Raw genomic sequence first — 18428 nt, 5'->3', positions numbered from 1 at the left:
TTGCTTGAAATCTTTGAAGTGTGGTTGGAAGAAAATGTCCCTTGTCCAGTAGAATTGTAAATAGAGTGTTGAGCTCTCCTGAGAAGTTGGATTACCAGTACCCTTAGCCTGTGGCTTGAAATACCACACCTCAAATATTTGAAACATGACCCTTGTGCAATATGATTCTTGTTTGTACAGTATGTCAGAGTCTTGTTTATATATCAGAAATAATTTTTGGAACTTTCTTTAAAAGTTTTACTTTTGCAGCAGAGGCGGAGTAATGACACGGACACAGAGAGCTGGATTTAAAACTGGGTCATTTTTATTAATTAAATTTGCATAATTTATTCATTAAATTAGCATAAATTTAACTAAACCTAACAAGGACCCACAGGGTCAAACAATTACTTCCGGGGTGGAAAATGACGTCAGAAAAACTTCCGGGGCAACTTATGGGCGTAGCTCCATGCTGATCCAGGTGAAGGGCCCCGCCCCCCAACGACATCATCGGCCAGGGCCGATGACCAAAGATGGCCAGGATCTCGCAAAATCTCGCAAGATCCCAGCCCCAAGATGGCGGCTACGCCGAGGGCCGTGTCTCCCTGGCCCTGCGGCAAATCTGGGCCGGGGATGATTCACCGGCCGCACATTATCATAGTTTATCTGTAGTACAGTATTCAAGATCTCAGCATCATCACTAAATGGAACAGACTCCTCCAGCCAAATTAAGAGGAGGAGGACAATCTGGATAATGTAACTCATTAATGAATTCATATAGAAATTAAACGAGGGGAGCTAAAATATAGTTTCAATATAGAGGCAGGTGAGATTGGTTGGAAATACCCAGTCAGAAGTTGGAATAGTTCATAATTTTTTTATTCTAATGGTGGACATTCCAAAGTTACTTGGGTGGTCACTGGGAAATTAAAATAGACATAGAAACATAGAAACATAGAAACATAGAAGTCTGACGGCAGAAAAAGACCCCATGGTCCATCTAGTCTGCCCTTATACTATTTTCTGTATTTTATCTTAGGATGGATATATGTTTATCCCAGGCATGTTTAAATTCAGTTACTGTGGATTTATCTACCACATCTGCTGGAAGTTTGTTCCAAGGATCTACTACTCTTTCAGTAAAATAATATTTTCTCATGTTGCTTTTGATCTTTCCCCCAACTAACCTCAGATTGTGTCCCCTTGTTCTTGTGTTCACTTTCCTATTAAAAACACTTCCCTCCTGGACCTTATTTAACCCTTTAATATATTTAAATGTTTCGATCATGTCCCCCCTTTTCCTTCTGTCCTCCAGACTATACAGATTGAGTTCATTAAGTCTTTCCTGATATGTTTTATACTTAAGACCTTCCACCATTCTTGTAGCCCGTCTTTGGACCCGTTCAATTTTGTCAATATCTTTTTGTAGGTGAGGTCTCCAGAACTGAACACAGTATTCCAAATGTGGTCTCACCAGCATTCTATATAGCGGGATCATAATCTCCCTCTTCCTGCTTGTTATACCTCTAGCTATGCAGCCAAGCATCCTACTTGCTTTCCCTACTGCCTGACTGCACTGTTCGCCCATTTTGAGACTGTCAGAAATCACTACGCCTAAATCCTTTTCTTTTGAAGTATTTGCTAACACAGAACTGCCAATACAATAGTCAGATTGAGGATTCCTTTTCCCCAAGTGCATTATTTTACATTTGGAAACATTAAACTGCAGTTTCCATTGCTTTGACCATTTATCTAGTAAAGCTAAATCATTTACCATATTGTCGACGCCTCCAGGAATATCAACCCTATTGCACACTTTAGAGTCATCGGCAAATAGGCAAACCTTCCCTACCAGACCTTCCCCTATGTCACTCACAAACATATTAAAAAGAATAGGACCCAGAACAGACCCTTGTGGCACACCGCTTGTAACCTGACTCTGCTCAGAATACTCGCCATTCACAACAACCCTCTGGTGTCTATGCTTCAGCCAGCTGCAAATCCATTGAACTATCCAGGGATTAAGTCCAATCTTCACTAATTTATCTATCAGCTCTTTATGTGGAACCGTATCAAAGGCTTTGCTGAAGTCCAGGTAGGCAATATCCACGGCACCACCTTGCGTTATCTAGATAATCTATTCTTAGCTTCTTCAAATGGAAGTGTGCAAGGAGAACTTATCCAAAGAAAGAATTCCTCCTGAAATTATCACATTAATTTTCAAATTTAGCAAAAATATGTGTGGTTGGGTATGTCACCTTTCTTGGCTGTATCTTCTTAGCGTTCAAGAAATTTTGCTGCCTCTTTTCAGGCCTTCCCTTTACATCAGAAAATTAAAAGCACCCATCAAGTCTCCCTGATCTCATCAAATCTTTTGTCAAAACATGTGTGTCGCAGTCACATATTTTGGAAAAAGAGGGATTGTGGGAAATTAGCATCCACTGAACTCCTAGAAAAAAGAAATATCCTAGGAAATATTAAAAGGGCAGAATATTATATAGAATATCCCTGGAAACATGCTCTTAGGCAGAAAAAAGACTCACTCTTGGTAGCCTCCACCTTTGTCAATGTGCCATCAAGGAATGGCCAAGCTCACTCATCCTCCCCACCTTTGTTAATAGCCTGGATGAATCTATTCTACATAACAAGGATCTACCTCATTCAGACAGAGCCATATTAGGATTTGCCCAAAACCCTTTCATTAGATAACCACCCAGCAAAGCTCAGCCAAACTTGAATTAAAAAACAGAGAGTTATTTATTTATTAATTGGACTTGTATGCCGCCCCTCTCCGTGGGGCGGCATACAAGTCAAAAGAGTTGCCCCTGACCACGAATCAGAGTGCATTTCTTATACAGGAACAGGAGACTCTGAGGGCCCAACAGAGATGATAAAGTACTCAGTGACTCTCAGCTTTTCCCTTTTCACTTCACTCAACATCTGGAAGGATGTGATCCACCTTTTCTGTTCAGGAACTCATGCCACCATTAAACCTTCTTTCCAAGCAAAAAAAAGAAAAGAAAAGAAAAAAAAGAAAGAAGGAAGGAAGGGAGAGAGAGAGAAATTCTAAGCCTTCCTCATTTCTTTTTATATTTGGATAAATGCCATATTTTTCAGACCTTTTTACTCCCAAAATGAGGGTCAAAACCTGGGTGCATCTTATACACTTAATGCTGCATCAGACATACCTGAGGAGAGAGGGAGAGGGAATTGGCATTGAAAAGTCGGAGAATCACTGGGTCAACACAAAACTTTATTTCCGGAATGGCAGAGAAGAAAACAGTTCACAATACACATGACAGAAGACAGTTCGTACATTTTCTTGAGACCTTAAATAGGTTCATCTGGTTGAGGGAACAACCAATAAACTTCATTAACTTTTCCCGCTCTGGCTGTAACCACCCAAGCGGTAACAACCAATTAGGGCTTCTTGATGCTCCACCAATACGGGCCATCTCTAGGCATACCCTGGTTGCTGGGCGGAGACATAACAGGCATGATGGTGATAATAGCAGCAATGGCAGCAATGGGTGGCCACAGACAGCTGATTGGCAGTATTCCAGGAGATTGAGCCATTCACCAATCAGAAAGATGAAAGGAGTTTGTGTAACGTTATCTTAGGATCAAGGACTCCTGCCACACTTTGCTGCTTAAGCCACCCCACCGTCCCTCACCTGCCTGAGGAAGAGCCACCACTGCCACTGTTGCTGCCTGAAGCAAGCCCTCCTCACTACTGCTGCCTAAAAAACACTGTTGACCTTCCTGCACAAAGCCTACTCGCAGACTGCCTGAGGAGACGCTGCCACTGTTACTGCCCTAGCGAGCCACCTGACAGGGTAGGAAGGAAGGAGGAAAGACATGCAGGCGACAGGACAACTCCCTGAGCTGCAGCAAGAGTCAACAGCAGTATCATCATATGTACACTCATTTGGATTATCGGTACATAACTGGCACATGGGTGACTAGAAAGGAAGGAAACTGTTTTCTTTGCCTGCATCCTTGCTTTTTCTCTGGTGAAGCTGCCGTTTCGATCTCTTCTGCTCCACCAGTTCCAATAGACTAGAGAAGTACCATAATTTCACTATCTCCCCCTTTGCTTCCTTTCCCGAATCTCCAGTGATAATCGTTATGGCTGTTTGTAAATACAGCTGGGAAGTTCAAAGAGCAAAGTGGCCACAGTTAGAGGAGGACTAGCTCAGGAATGGGAGTTGAAGTCCACAAATCTTAAAGTAACCAAGTTTGAAAAGGGTTAGGGGCAGGGATTGACCTGGCCCAGAATGGTGGGGAATCCTGTTCCAGTGGCAGAAATGGAGCACATAGCCTAGCTCTATTTCTGCCGGACATGCATGTGCAATGGGCGCGATTCCAGTAAAAATTACCGGGTTTTTTATTTCCATGCATGTGCAGAAGCAAAAAAATGGCCATTTTTGCCCAAATTTCACTGCTGGAGGGATGTCTGCATGCGATTTCAGCTGCTGCACATATGCAGCAGCTGAATATTGCTGCAGTGCCTAGAGCAGCAGCTGGTGCCACCAGCAACAGCGGCCTGCCCAAGCTCCAGCCGCATGGCTTGCTTTCTGCTTTCCCGCACCACAGTCAGATGCCTGCGGTGCAGAGAGAACAGAACAAGCTATGTGGCTGGAGCTCGGGGCCAAAGCACGCTGCATGCCATCTTCCTCACCACGGCGCATGCAAGCACCAAGAAAGGTAAGGCAGGCAATGGGGAGGAAGGCACTCAAGTCGCAAGCAGCAGAGCCAACACTCATGGCAGGGTAAGTGGCAAGCGGGGAAGTGCTCAGGCCATGAGTGTCAGAGACACCACTCATGGCAGTCGAGGTGGAGGGCAGGGCGTGCTCAGGCCGCTCACGGCAGAGCCACTGCTTGCGGCAGGGGAAGTGGCAGATGGGGAAGAACTTGGGCCACTCATGGCAGAGCTGCCGCTTGTGGCAGGAGAGGCAGTGGGTGGGAAAACGGGCAGGGCAGGCAGTGGGGGATTTCTTACCTGCTTTTCACTTTCACCTTTTTTTCTTCTGAGCATTCACAGAAGCAAAAAGCTGGAAATCCCGACTCCTTGCGCATGCTCCCAGCCCCATTCCAGTAGCATCGGGAATGGTGGCCCGTCACTGGTTAGGAATTAGTGGTGCAAGGGTCTTCAAATCTGGCAATTTTAAGACTCATAGACTTCAACACCTATTCCTGAGCTAGGAGGACTGGAGGGGTGATTCTGGGAGTTGAAGGCCAAAAATCGTAAAGTTGCCAAGTTTGAAGACCCTTGCACCCCTAATCCAGGGATCTTCAAACTTGGCAACTTTAACACTTGTGGAGTAAAACTCCCCGAATTCCCCACTCCAGTCATGCTAGCTCAGGAATGAGAGTTGAAGTCCACAAAGTTGCCAAGTTTGAAGACTCTTGCACCCCTAGCCCAGGGGTCTTCAAACTTCAACTCCCATTCCTGAGTGATATGGAAATGTGATAGATCTCATTCACTTGTATGTATGAGGGTTCAGGAGAATAAAGTCATTCTTCAGTTTGGGGCTGAATTTTGAATCTCAAACCACTGTCCTTTTAACACAATACAGAGTTGGACGGGACCTTGGAGGTCTTCTTATCCAATACCACATGTAGTGGACATGCCCCAAGGGAAAACATTACAAATAGGACAAAAATTGGGTTCAAGCCATTAAAATCACTGCAATATTAGAACATGGTTGAATTCACAAATCATCTAAGTCATGATGTGGTTTATTGCATTTTGACATAGGTAAAAAGTATTTCAAATACATATCTGCCCAAATTTAAGAAAAACCAGACATGGCTCATAGCTTTAGGAATCTTCACACACTGGGATTCAAGGATGGAATTCTATCTTGACTACTCAAGTGCTGAAAATTGAATAGTTTGCAATTCCTAGCCCTTCTGTCTCTATGCAAACTTTAACCTGATCACAAATTGTTACATAAGCAACTTGGTAGTGGAATGCCCACTACTGTTGTGATGCACGGATCTCGTAATGTCACTCACTGAAATCCTGAGCAATTTTGCCAAAATACTGTGAGATTTCAAGCACCGTTTGTGGCATAAGCAGCCTGCATATCATGGACCATAGGGCTGGGAATACTGTGGGAATACAATGGACTTCTGTTGGAAAGACTCACACTTTGAAATTATAAAACCTTACTCATATCTGGAGGGATATCTGCATCTCTTACACTTATGACTGCCCAGAATTAACTAGGTAGCTACAGCCTAAGACTAGGCTTCCTCCATCTGGTGACATAACTGTAATTCCTAAAAATTCACTAAGATATTAGGTAGGTGAAAGGAGGTTAGACTGTCAGGTATGGATGGTTGAAGTAAGCATTTCTGCAGGAGCCTTGATACGTAACATTCACAATCCCAAGTAATACATTCCACAGGGCCATCTTCCAAATGTCCTGCCATACCAGCCATTACAGTGGGTTTGAGAAGGAGCTCCCTTTTTAATTAAGTGCTGGGCATTAGGGATGAAGCGTCAGCTCAGTTCCATCCCAAACCCGGAACCAGGGGTAGATTCTTTCTCCAGAGAAGGACGCGTTTGAGAAAAGGATTATGCTAGTCTTTGTTTCTATATTCAAAAATTCAACCTGTTGATAGAGGTAATCCAGAAACACACGAATTCGCCGGGGCTTCTTTCCAAAATGAAGCTTGGTGTGTTGTGGTTCAGTAAAAGCTACATAATTTCCTTTCCCAAAATATTCTGCAATGGCCCAGATGCCTTCTTTGGTGCTAAAATCAGTCAATCCTTTTCTCTTCACTGACTCCCTGGCAACTCCCACAGCCCATTCTCCATCATGTTTTATTTCCACCTCCCAACAGTGTTTTCCCGACTTAAACCCATTCTGGCCCAGAACCCACACCCGTGGGTTAAATCTTTTATCGCTATCAGGAAGTGATCTTTCGTCTATTCCCCAAGTCGCAGTTTTCCGATCCCTAGAAATGACAAGGCGGCGATGAGCAGTGTCTGGGTCAAAGGTCACGGAGGCTACAAGACAAAAGCAAAATGGTGATCTTATTTGCAGTCGTTTTGTACTTTTTTCTTTCAAAATCTGCATGATACAGTCTCACTTCTCTGTTCAGCAGACACTGGAGGCAGCAGTTCTGGCGGGCTCTCCAACTGCTAAAAAAATTATTTCCAGAGCTGTTGTGTCCATTATTTTGTTTGCAGTGGGGGAGGGGTAGCAGTTCATCCATAGTTGGTGTAAATTATATAAATTGCCACAAAAAGCCTCCCAGAATTGTTGAGGAGTTGGGAGGCATATATTTATTTGGAAGGGGGGGTATTGTTTAATTTTCTGAACTCAGGATTTACAATACCGATAGCCACAGTGAATCAATCTAATTTGTCCATAATATAGAACAAAAGACTGATTCAGTTCTCTATGACGAACGGCGGCATACAAATTTTAATAATAATAATAATAATAATAATAATAATAATAATAATAATAATAATAATAGTAATAATAGTAATAATAGTAATAATAATAATAAATACATAAATAAATAAATAATTTAAAATTACCTGTTAAGCTACCTGGGATCAGTTCACATGAATTGATTGAAGTCGGTGGGTTTAAAACACTTTGTGTCTGAAATACTTTTGTAAAAAGATTAGGTCGTATGATAGGAATATCAATAGATATGTGTGTGTGTGTGCAATTGTTATTTCGGTTGAGAAGTAGAACATGAGCTATTCAATTTGTACATAAAACAAAAATACAAAATAGAAATTTGGTTTGGTTTGCAAGATTACAAAAAATGCCCAATCATAAAATAGAGATTTTACAAATCTGAAATTGATGCCAATAATTGAAAGAGTAAAAAAAAATAATTGCAGCCCCGACTTGGAAGCTATTAAACAGAGGTAAGTAAGAAATGGTCACATAAAGAAATCTAAAACCCAGACATAAATGCAATTTGAGAAAACATAGCCGCCCCAAGTATTTGGAGAGGGGCGGCATACTAAACAAACAAACAAACAAACAAACAAACAAACCAACCAACCAACCAACCAACCAACCAACCAACCAACCAACCAACCAATCAATCAATCACAGATGGAACCCTTCCTATTTCTTATGAAAATAAAGGGAGGAAAGGGAGAAAGCTCATTCAGTTTTGCAAAATTCCATGACTGTAACTATATAATAAAGGTAATATTAGCATTCAAACCTTGGTGCTCTATTCTGTTAAAAGGCCAATGATTGGTCCTCCCCCCCTCAAATCTTCAGGGAAATATAATCTTCCTAGTTATAGGAACCTTTAAAAAGGAAGATATTAACAGGAGAAGTGGTTGGTACCTAGTGGGAATCAGCCAGTGGTATCAGAATGGAAGGGGGTGGGTGGTGAGATATATACTGTATATTCAAAAAGCAGCATTTTGCCATTTCATTCTAAATGCTGTCCACTTTGTACAGACAATGTGTCATTATCAGCATGTGTAAAAGAGGTGGAGCTCAAAGCACAGTTATACAACAGTGGTTTTTTTGGAAACAGCAAGATCACATGAAGGAATGCCACTGGTGCAATCAGTTTAACACCCAGAAATGCAACCCACAATGACATGGAATCATTGATGGTCAAAGCTTCACCTGTTGTCGTTTGAGAAATTGGAGGACTAAGAGATTGGATGGGGAACAGTCTTGGAGCTAATGATGACTACAAGAGATTTTCTTCCCACAATGCCAATTCTTGGAAGTGGGTTTGGTGGAAAGAGAGGGGCTGGGTTCTAGAGCTTAGTAGAGATTTGAACTTTTATCTCCCCAGTTGAAATCCCTCTCTACCTTATTACTCATCTCTTACTCACTCTGCAACCCATCTCTGTAACCCTTCCTGACCTCAGATACTTACCTATCAGAAGAACAATTACGGCCACATTCAAAGCAATGCTTCCTCCCAGTATGATCCAGAGTGTGATTTTGCAGCATTTCGAAGGACCTATGGAATTAATATTTCATCATGGGCTTTCCACCAAGGCTTTTTAGTTACAAAGAGTGCAAACAGTCATAAAATCTCCCTCCCAGTAACCAGGTTCTCACCATGTTCTAATCCTTGGCATGCTTAAACATGATTTGTTAAATAAAAGCTATGAATCTTCAGAGAGGGGCGGCATACAAATCTAATAAATTATTTCCTATCACAACAGGCTGTAAACCGTGATTTGTATGCCCCAACAGCTGGCCTCACCCTACATGCTAAGCCTTCACAGTCTATTAAAATACATTAAGGTTGTATACAGTGAAGGACTACCAAAGTTTTTGCTACCACACTGTAGGCATGGCTTATGCAGGACGCCCTGCATTTTCTTTCAACATCTTTCAGGGCAAATTGGATGTTCTGGGGTGGAGTCCCATTTTTGCTAACCCACTGTGTTCCCCCCCCCCCCCCCATCCAGGCAGTAGCCCACCCCTGGTTGTACATACAAAGACTTAGGATATATCTGGTGATTGTAGCTATATTGGTGAAAATATATTCTCTAATATAGCAATGTTGGCCATTGGCACTTATCTTCTCAGTTCCTACCTGCCAGCTATTTCTATCTATTGTACCACTCTATGGGTACACAGAGACACTATTGTAGCTGACCCTAATTGCTTTGCTAAAGACTGAAGACCTGAAGGTCATGATCTTCACTATATTTCTACCCCTGTCACAAGCCCAAAACATTATATTGTGACTGACTGACAGACTGTCTTTTTGACAAAAGCAAAAGCAAAAGCAAAAGCAAAAGCAAAAGCAAAAGCAAAAGCAAAAGCAAAAGCAAAAGCAAAAGCAAAAGCAAAAGCAAAAGCAAAAGCAAAAGCAAAAGCAAAAGCAAAAGCAAAAGCAAAAGCAAAACACAAACACAAACACAAACAAAAACAAAAACAAAAACAAAAACAAAAAAACAAATAACAGAGTTGCAAGGGACCTTGCAGGTCTTCTAGTCCCACCCCCTGTTTAGGCAGGAAACCCTACACTACTTCAGACAGATGGTTATACAACATCGGCTTAAAAACCTCCAGTGTTGAAGCATTCACAATTTCTGGAGGCAAGCTGTTCCACTGATTAACTGTTCTGACTGTCAAGCAATTTCTCCTTAGTTCTAAGCTGCTTCTCTCCTTCTTCAGCTTTCACCCATTGCTTCTTGTTCTACCCTCAGGTGCTTTGGAGAATAGTTTGACTCCTTCTTCTTTGTGGCAACCCCTGAGATATGAGAACACTGATTTCATGTCTTCCCTGATCCTTCTTTTCATTAAACTAGCCATGCCCAATTCCTGCAACCGTTCTTCATATGTTTTAGCCTCCAGTCTTCTAATCATCTTTGTTGCTCTTCTCTGCACTTTTCCTGGAGTCTTAATATCCTTTTTGCATTAAAGGGCTGTACTTGCATTCTGTACCAATTAAATAACTGTACTTGCATTCTGTACTTCTGTACAGGTGATGCTTGGCTCAACAACAGCTTGTTTAGTGACCGTTTAAAGAACTGTGGTGGCACAGTGGTTAGAATGCAGTACTGCAGGCTACTTCTGCAGTTTGGCAGATCAAATCTCACCAGGCACAAGGTTGAACTCAGCCTTCCATTCTTTCAAAGTGGGTAAAATGGGGATCCAGATTGTTGGGGGCAATGTGCTGACTCTGTAAAAGCACTTAGAAAGGGCTGTAAAAGCATAATGAAGCGGTATATAAGTCTAAGGGCTATTGATACAATGGCAATTTAAAAAAATGACCTATGACTGTTTTTCTCAGTTATGGCCTTTCCAACACCCCCATGATCATGTGATCAAAATTCAATGCTTGGCAGCTAGTTCATACTTGTGACCATTTCTGTGCCACAAATTCATTTATAACTGGAGTAATTCACTTAAAACTCAGGCAAGAAAGGTCATAAAATGGGACAGAACTCAAAAGTGCAGAGAAGAGCAACAAATGTGATTATTATTATTATTATTATTATTATTATTATTATTAATAATTAATTAGATTTGTATGCCACCCTTCTCCAAAAATTAGGGGAATGGAGGCTAAAACATATGAGAAACAGTTGCAGGAAATGGATTTGTCTAGTCTAGAGAAAAAAAGGACTAGTGGTGGCTTGATAGCAGTATTGGAGGGGCTGCCACTAAGAAGAAAGAGTCAACCAATTCCCCAAAGCACCTGAAGGCAAGACAAGAAAGAATGGGTGGAAACTAACCAAGGAGAGAAGCAACCTAGAAATAAGGAGAAATTTTCTGTCAGTGAGAACAATTAATCCATGGAACAGCTTCCTTCAAACGTTGTGGGAGGGAGCTTCATCCTTTGAGACTTTCAAGAAGAGACTGGATTGCCATTTGTCAGAAATGGTGTAGGGTCTCCTGCTTGAGCAGGGGGTTGGATTAGATGACCTACAAGGTCCCTTCCAAATACGTTAATCTGTAAGAACTAAAAAGCCACCAGGGTCCCTTCCTGCCATTTTTTTGTTCTGTTTTGAATAAGTAGAAACATAGAAGACTGACGGCAGAAAAAGACCTCATGATCCATCTAGTCTGTCCTTATACTATTTTTTGTATTTTATCTTAGGATGGATATATGTTTATCCCAGGCATGTTTAAATTCAGTTACTGTGGATTTACTAACCACGTCTGCTGGATGTTTGTTCCAAGGATCTACTACTCTTTCAGTAAAATAATATTTTCTCATGTTACTTTTGATCTTTCCCCCAACTAACTTCAGATTGTGCCCCCTTGTTCTTGTATTGACTTTCCTATTAAAAACACTTCCCTCCTGACCCTTATTTAACCCTTTGACATATTTAAATGTTTCGATCATGTCCTCCCTTTCCCTTCTGTCCTCCAGACTATACAGATTGAGTTCATTAAGTCTTTCCTGATACGTTTTATGCTTAAGACCTTCCACCATTCTTGTAGCCCATCTTTGGACCCGTTCAATTTTGTCAATATCTTTTTGTAGGTGAGGTCTACAAGGTGAGGACTTTTTGTAGGTGAGGTCTACAAGTATGCAAGAGATAGCAGCAGCAAACCAGAAAGGGTATAGTATGAATCATACTAGAGTTGGATGGAGGCAAAGGAGTGGCTAGGCAAGAGGATTCATCTGATGAAAGAATGCCGGGCCTTTGGAGCACAAGTTCTGCTTGTCTTTTCCAGAAAACGATTTGCATAGTTTGTGGTAAAATGACACAGTGCTCTGTTTGTCTTTTTGACAAAAACCGTCAAAATAGACACCCACAACTATGTCAAAGGATTGAGAAAAATGTCTTTTCAAGTTGTGAATGCTCCAACACTGGGAGCCAATAGCCATTCACCTGGGTTCTGATTACATACTAGACTATGACTAAGATTAGATAAACATTAACAATCCACAATTATGCCCAAAGAAGAGCAAGTTATTAAGAAAATATTAGACTGCGCTGAAATGGATATGATGACAAGACGGTTAAAAGATCAAGAGGAAACAGAATTTTATGAGATATGGAACAAAGTGTATATATGGATAAATAAGAAGAAATACTAAAAGTAAAAAAAAAGAGAGAATTGTATTAGTAGGGATATGATTTAAGAGTTATGTTAGAATTAGTTTACGTATGAAGATTTACTATATAAGGTAAAACAAATTTCTTCTTTTCATTTAAAGTAATAAGTTGATTTTAAGTATTTTTTGAATGTATTCTTTTTTCTGTATTGAAATTTTACTTCTAGAATAAGCGGGGAAGATACAACCCCATTTCTATGTTAAATGTATGTTTGTCAGTCTTGTCTATTTTAAGAAAATTAATAAAATATATTGGGGAAAAAACACAATCCACAATTATGGATTGTATATTAAGGCTTCACCCTCCCTTGATAGCCTAATGTAAGCTTCAGACTATTTGATAATCTGATCCACAGCCCTGTCATGAAACTCCAGTCATCAATCTGCTTAATACATTGCTTTTATATTTTAGTGCTGCTTGCAGAATTAGCATAAGCTGTGCTTCATGGAAGAGACAGTCATGAACTTGCATCTTTATACTTTTCTCCACTCTCTAAGTTACCCTTCCCACATTCCAAGTCATAGTGAAATCACAACATACCCAGAAGGAAACTAAATAAATCGGAAAGGCTGCTGTAACTCTTCATCTCAAGTGATCTCTCTTTATTACGATCTATATAATGATATCTATATCGTTAAATAGCCAGCTAAAGCCAACAGAAACTTCAATCATTACCTTCCATCTTCTTGGAAACAGCCTCCGTGTAGACTTGTCTTGAAGGTTCTATTACCATGTAACCCTCTGCATCTTCCATAATCTAAGCAATCCACAGGAAGTAAGTTGTACAAATGAGGTAATTCTTGAACATTAAACCAAAATACTAGTTGTCAATTCCTCTTCAGTGGAACTGCCCCAGAATGAGTGGGCACTTTTCCTTCCTTCCCCAATCCAAAGCTTCAGTGACATCTGGCAAAGAATTTTAAATTGGTCCTAATTGGCAAATGCCTCTCACCATAAACCACAAACCCAGCCTGTGTGTAGATAAAAAGGAAGTTAAATCTGCAAGTCTACTAGACTGAGAAAATGCCTTTAATTCAAAGGAGTGCAATTTAACAGCAATCACCTGCTGGTCTGAGCCAAAACAGGGGGAAAGGAGGAGACTCCTACCAGCATCTGCAAAGAAACCACCACAACAATTCTACAGTGGGGAAAAAGTGTAGAGTTTCACCAAACAGCTGCACAAGGAAATGATAGGAATGGAGAGAAAAGCCCATCCTACAAGTACATAGAAAAAAACAAAAAGAGATTTTCAAATGCAAATGGACTTGTTTTGCTACAAGAGCTGATGATCTGGGGAAATGGGAAAGACTTAAAGGCTTTCAAGATAGGAAAATATGAAGCTAAGAATACAAGAATACAAACATAGAGTAGACTTAACAGAACAGATGGACTTTCATAGATTGGATGAGAGAGACTACTAAGTGTAAATTCTAGTAATTGCACAACTTTCCATTAAGGAACACAGAAAGCAAATAACTTGGAAACAGGCACAGCCATAGAGTTAGCAATATGATTAAAAGTAAAGAGTTGTACTTTAATTATTATTATTATTTTTTAGAATAATTAAACTACCTCAATTGAACAAAACTAAAGCCAAGTCTTTCTGTCTCTGGCTCCAGTGGTGGGTTGCTAGCAGTTCACACTGGTTTGGATGAACTTGTAGTGGCAGTGGCAGTGGGAGGCTCCACCCACCTACCTGGACATATCAAAAATACTCTGTTCATGCACAGAAGCATTGTACATGTGCAGTGTACATGCCCACACCTGTGCACTCCTGTTCTTGAACTTGTACAAAAGATAAGAGAAACCCATTACTGTCTGGCTGCACCAGCTTGAGAAAACCCTAGTATCTTCTAAAGGTGGAATAGCTTTTTTGGACTTGTCAAGCCACTCCTAAAATATAGGACCAGCCAATGGAAATTTCCAAGTTTGTCAGCAACATCATCTGAAGCCTGTCACAATCTGATGTGAGTAATGCATCCTTCCTTGCGTCACATAATTAATCTGGGGTTGCAACATGAGGCAGGGCTGTGTAGGAACCAATCAAAATGAAACCCAAACATACCATGAGGAAAGGAGATTTGTTTATTCCCCAAAGCAGAAGGATTTTGTACAGGGAAAATGAGGTCCAGAGAGGTAATTTTATAGGGGACTTGTCCTTGGTGTGAGGTTAAGGGGCACAGGTGTGTGTACTGCTGTTTCTTGTGTGTAATTCTGTCAAAAGGTCAACCTTAATTGCCCTAGTCTCTTTCAGTTTGCCATTGCTGTATAATGGTGTTTGGGCAGCCTATTGGTGGGTTTTGGTTGAGCACAGTGGTTACAATGCAGTATACTATACTATATTAGTTGATTGTTAGCAGAGATATGCTTTGTGGCTACCTTTATTAGCATGCCTATTCTTGACGGCAATATGGGTTTCTTGCTCTAGTTTGCTATTTGAAACAGAAATAATCTGCTATAATTAATGAGTATTAAAATTCTCACTATATCTGATTGTGTTTGTCATTATATATGGGCCATATGCTATGGAAAGGCCACCACAGCTACCCACTGCCTTGTACTTGAATGGGGGACCACCAGGGCATAGGGCTTTTAAAGTCTACAGAAAGGGGCAGCATTCAAATCTAATAAATAAATAAATGAATGAATGAATGAATGAAGGAATGAATGAAGGAATGAATGAAGGAATGAAGGAATAAGTTTGGAAGTTGGAAAACTAGGCCCAAAGAGCATGATAGAAAGAATATCATGAAAGTGATTCTGAAGGTTTCCTGGCACATTTCTCTTTTTATTTTGTACATGGAGGTAGTCCATAGCCTATGGGACAGCTTCTTTAAACTCCAACTTAATTTAATCACAGGTAGTCCTTGACTTACAACAGTTCATTTAGTGACCAAAGTTACAACAGCATTGAAAAAAATGTGACTTATAACCATTTTTCATGGTTATGGCCTTTGCGCCATTCCCTTAATCATGGGATCAAAATTTGGACATTTGACAATTGGGTCACGTGATCACTTTTTGCAACCTTCTGACAAGCAAAATCAATGGGGAAGCCAGATTCAGTTAGCAACCAGGTTATTAGTCTATCAACTGCAGTGATTCACTTAATAACGGTGGCAAGAAAAATCATAAAATGGGGCAACATTCATTTAACAAATGTCTCACTTAGCAACATAAATCTTGGGCTCAATTGTGGTCATAAGTTAAGGACTATCTGTATTTAGGCTTGATCTGGAAGCCTAAGAACCTTCTTTCATATTGATTGATTGATTGATTGATTGATTGATTGATTGATTAAGACTTCTATGCCACCCTTCTCAACCGACTCAGGGCGGTGTACAACATAAAAATACAATACAATACAATGTGTAGAAATCTAATTTAAAAAATACTACAAAGCTAAAAAATTTCTAAAAGCTCTATCTATCCCAACACAATTGTTCACATTCATCCAATCCAATGACTCACAGCATCAGCTGGAGCCAATCTCAACGCTCACAGCTCCCACACTCACTGGCAGTGATAGGTCTTGCGAAAGACCAACAGGGAGGGGGTGGTATGTATCTCCAGAGGGAGTTTCTTCCAAAGGGCCGGGGCCGCCACAGAGAAGGCTTTTCCCCTAGGTCCCACCAGATGACATTGTCTGGCCAATTGGACCTGGAGAAGGGACCTAATGAGCCACTAAGATGCTCTCATTCCTATTGTAATTGTGTTATTTGCCATTAATTCTTCTCATCTTTCATATAGAATATAGAAAATAAAGAATTACAGAGTTTGAAGGGATCTTGGAGGTCTTCTAGTCCAGTCCTCTGCTCAGGGAAAAAACTCTGGGCCATTTCAGACAAATGGCTATCCAACTTCTTCTTTAAAATTTCCATTGGTGGAGCATTTACAACTTCTGGAGGCAAGCCGTTCCACTGATTAATTGTTCTATCAGAAAATTTCTCCTTAGTTCTAAGTTGCTTCTCTCCTTGATTAGTTTCTACCCATTGCTTCTTGTTCTACCCTTGGAGTATAGTTTGACTCTCTCTTCTTTGTTACAATCCCTGAAATATTCGAACACTGCTATCATATCACTGAAAGTCTGAAGAGTTCACTGACCCAGAAAAGGGTGGAAGGAGGGAAGGCCTGCCACCTTTGGCGCTACCTGTGTGCCCTCCCATGCCTTCGTGGGCACGCAGGCACCAGTCAGCCCAAGATTTTGCTTCTGTGCATGCACAGCAAGCAAATTCAAATGTGAAGCTGCCTTCACAAATGAGATTTTGGCAATTTTCGCCGATATTTTTGCTTCCGTGCATGTGCAAAAGCAAAAAAAAAAAATACTGAAAGTTGCTGAAATCTTATTTGCATGAGCATCTTTACGTGAAATTTTGCTTGCTCTGCATGTGCATTTGCGTGTCAGGAGCATGCAGCTGCACACACATTCGCAAAATCGCTACCGGGATGGAGCACCTTACTGTTCCGGTAGCAGGCCTTCACTGGGTAGAAGGAAAAGCTTTTGGCTTCCCTGCCTTGCCAAGTGGCACCAGTCAACACAAGATTTTGCTTCTGTGCATGCAGCTGCAAACGCATTCCCAAAATCGCTATCGAGATGGATCATCATACTGTTCCGGTAGCAGGCCTTCACTGTGTAGAAGGAAAAGCTTTTGGCTTTGGCTTTTTGCCAAGTGTTGGTAGGGCTACAGCATCCATCCTGCTCAGGCAGTTTATAGAGAAACACCAAGTTGGGAAAGCTGCTTGGAAGCAGGAAGAGCCAGTTCAGAATAGTCCAGTTGGAAGAGGTGGTTGCTCTGTTTGAAGGTGGGGAGAGGTTTCCTGACTTGGGGGCTCATCCTTCCCCAAGTGACAGCAGAAGAGAGATGGGCATTGGACTAGAAGATCTCCAAGGTCCCTTACAATTCTGCATTATTATTATTTCAACAATACAACACAGCAAATGAGATTACTATGCCGGATTTTGTATTTCATTACCTAGGACTGAGTGATGTAGCGGCAAATTATCTGTGCCAAATCCCATTAAAGCAGCCTTTTGAAATTGACAGGTGGAGATTTTGTCAATTCCGATGGTTTCAAATGTCTGCTGAGATCCTTTGGCACTGTGCCCAGTGTGCCAAGGACCACTGGGACAACTTTCACTGGCTTATGCCAAAGTCGTTGCAGCTCTATTTTCAGATCTTCGTATTTTGCAAATTTCTCTAGTGGCTTCTCCTCAATTCTGCTGTATCCTGGGATTGCGATGTCAATGATCCATACTTTCTTTTTCTCCACAATCATGATGTCTGGTATATTATGTTTCAAAATTCAGTCAATCTGAAGTTGGAAGTCCCACAGTAGTTTTGCTTGCTTATTTTCAACCACTTATTATTAACGTTAGTAGTATTGGTATTAGTATTAGTATTACAACCCAAAGACTCTTGGCAACTTTACACAGAATATAAAAACCTAGTAAAACACCCACAGTGCAAACTTCCATAAAAACAACGAGTAAAATAGATGTTGATGATACTATAGTAAGCTCTTTGAAACAACTCTGTTTTTAGTAGCTTCTGTAACATCAGCACAGAAGGAGCAAATCTGACCTCTACTGGTGGCAGCATCAAATTTGTCAAATAACCTGATCTCTTACTGGGTGGTATTCAACAAAATTTATTCTGCCACCCAAAGCAGAGCTTCCATTCTTCAACTACCCAAACATCACAGACACCAGTAACAATTTCTCTCTCTTTGATCTGATCAGTTGTATTTGTTCTGATTGCCAAGCCATAAAGAGTTTTACAGGTTAAACCCAGAATATTAAATTGTATCTAGAAAGCAGTCGGTAGCCAATGCAGGATCCATATACTAAGAACTAATACCTGTAGTCCTCAAATTATGACCACAATTGAGGCCAACATTTGTA

General features: G+C 40.8%; 2 protein-coding genes across 2 annotated transcripts in view; both read right to left on the bottom strand.

Annotated features, from left to right (window-relative positions):
- Positions 1-18428, bottom strand: part of LOC139160180 (16 kDa beta-galactoside-binding lectin-like) — a 79667-nt gene that overhangs the window by 53423 nt on the left and 7816 nt on the right. The gene's annotated exons all lie outside the window — the stretch shown is intronic.
- LOC139160179 (E3 ubiquitin-protein ligase TRIM7-like) lies at positions 5688-13533 on the bottom strand. The gene is made up of 5 exons (XM_070737798.1): positions 13479-13533; positions 13202-13283; positions 8869-8955; positions 7541-7615; positions 5688-7000 (listed from the first exon to the last, which is right to left on the bottom strand). Exons 1-5 carry the CDS (start codon positions 13479-13481, stop codon positions 6477-6479), a joined length of 771 nt encoding a protein of 256 aa, XP_070593899.1. The 5' UTR covers positions 13482-13533; the 3' UTR covers positions 5688-6476.

This window comes from Erythrolamprus reginae, chromosome 2, assembly GCF_031021105.1.
Source record: "Erythrolamprus reginae isolate rEryReg1 chromosome 2, rEryReg1.hap1, whole genome shotgun sequence".
NCBI classification, from domain to species: domain Eukaryota; kingdom Metazoa; phylum Chordata; class Lepidosauria; order Squamata; family Dipsadidae; genus Erythrolamprus; species Erythrolamprus reginae.
The sequence above is the reverse complement of the archived record's forward strand: the minus strand, read 5'-3'. Positions and strand labels throughout refer to the sequence as shown.

Coding starts and splice junctions, on each gene's coding strand:
- LOC139160179 (XM_070737798.1), bottom strand. Junction 8,956..13,201: donor TGTTTCCAAGAAGATGGAAG/GTAATGATTGAA, acceptor TTAATTCCATAG/GTCCTTCGAAATGCTGCAAA. Junction 7,616..8,868: donor CGTAATTGTTCTTCTGATAG/GTAAGTATCTGA, acceptor TTTTTACAAAAG/TATTTCAGACACAAAGTGTT.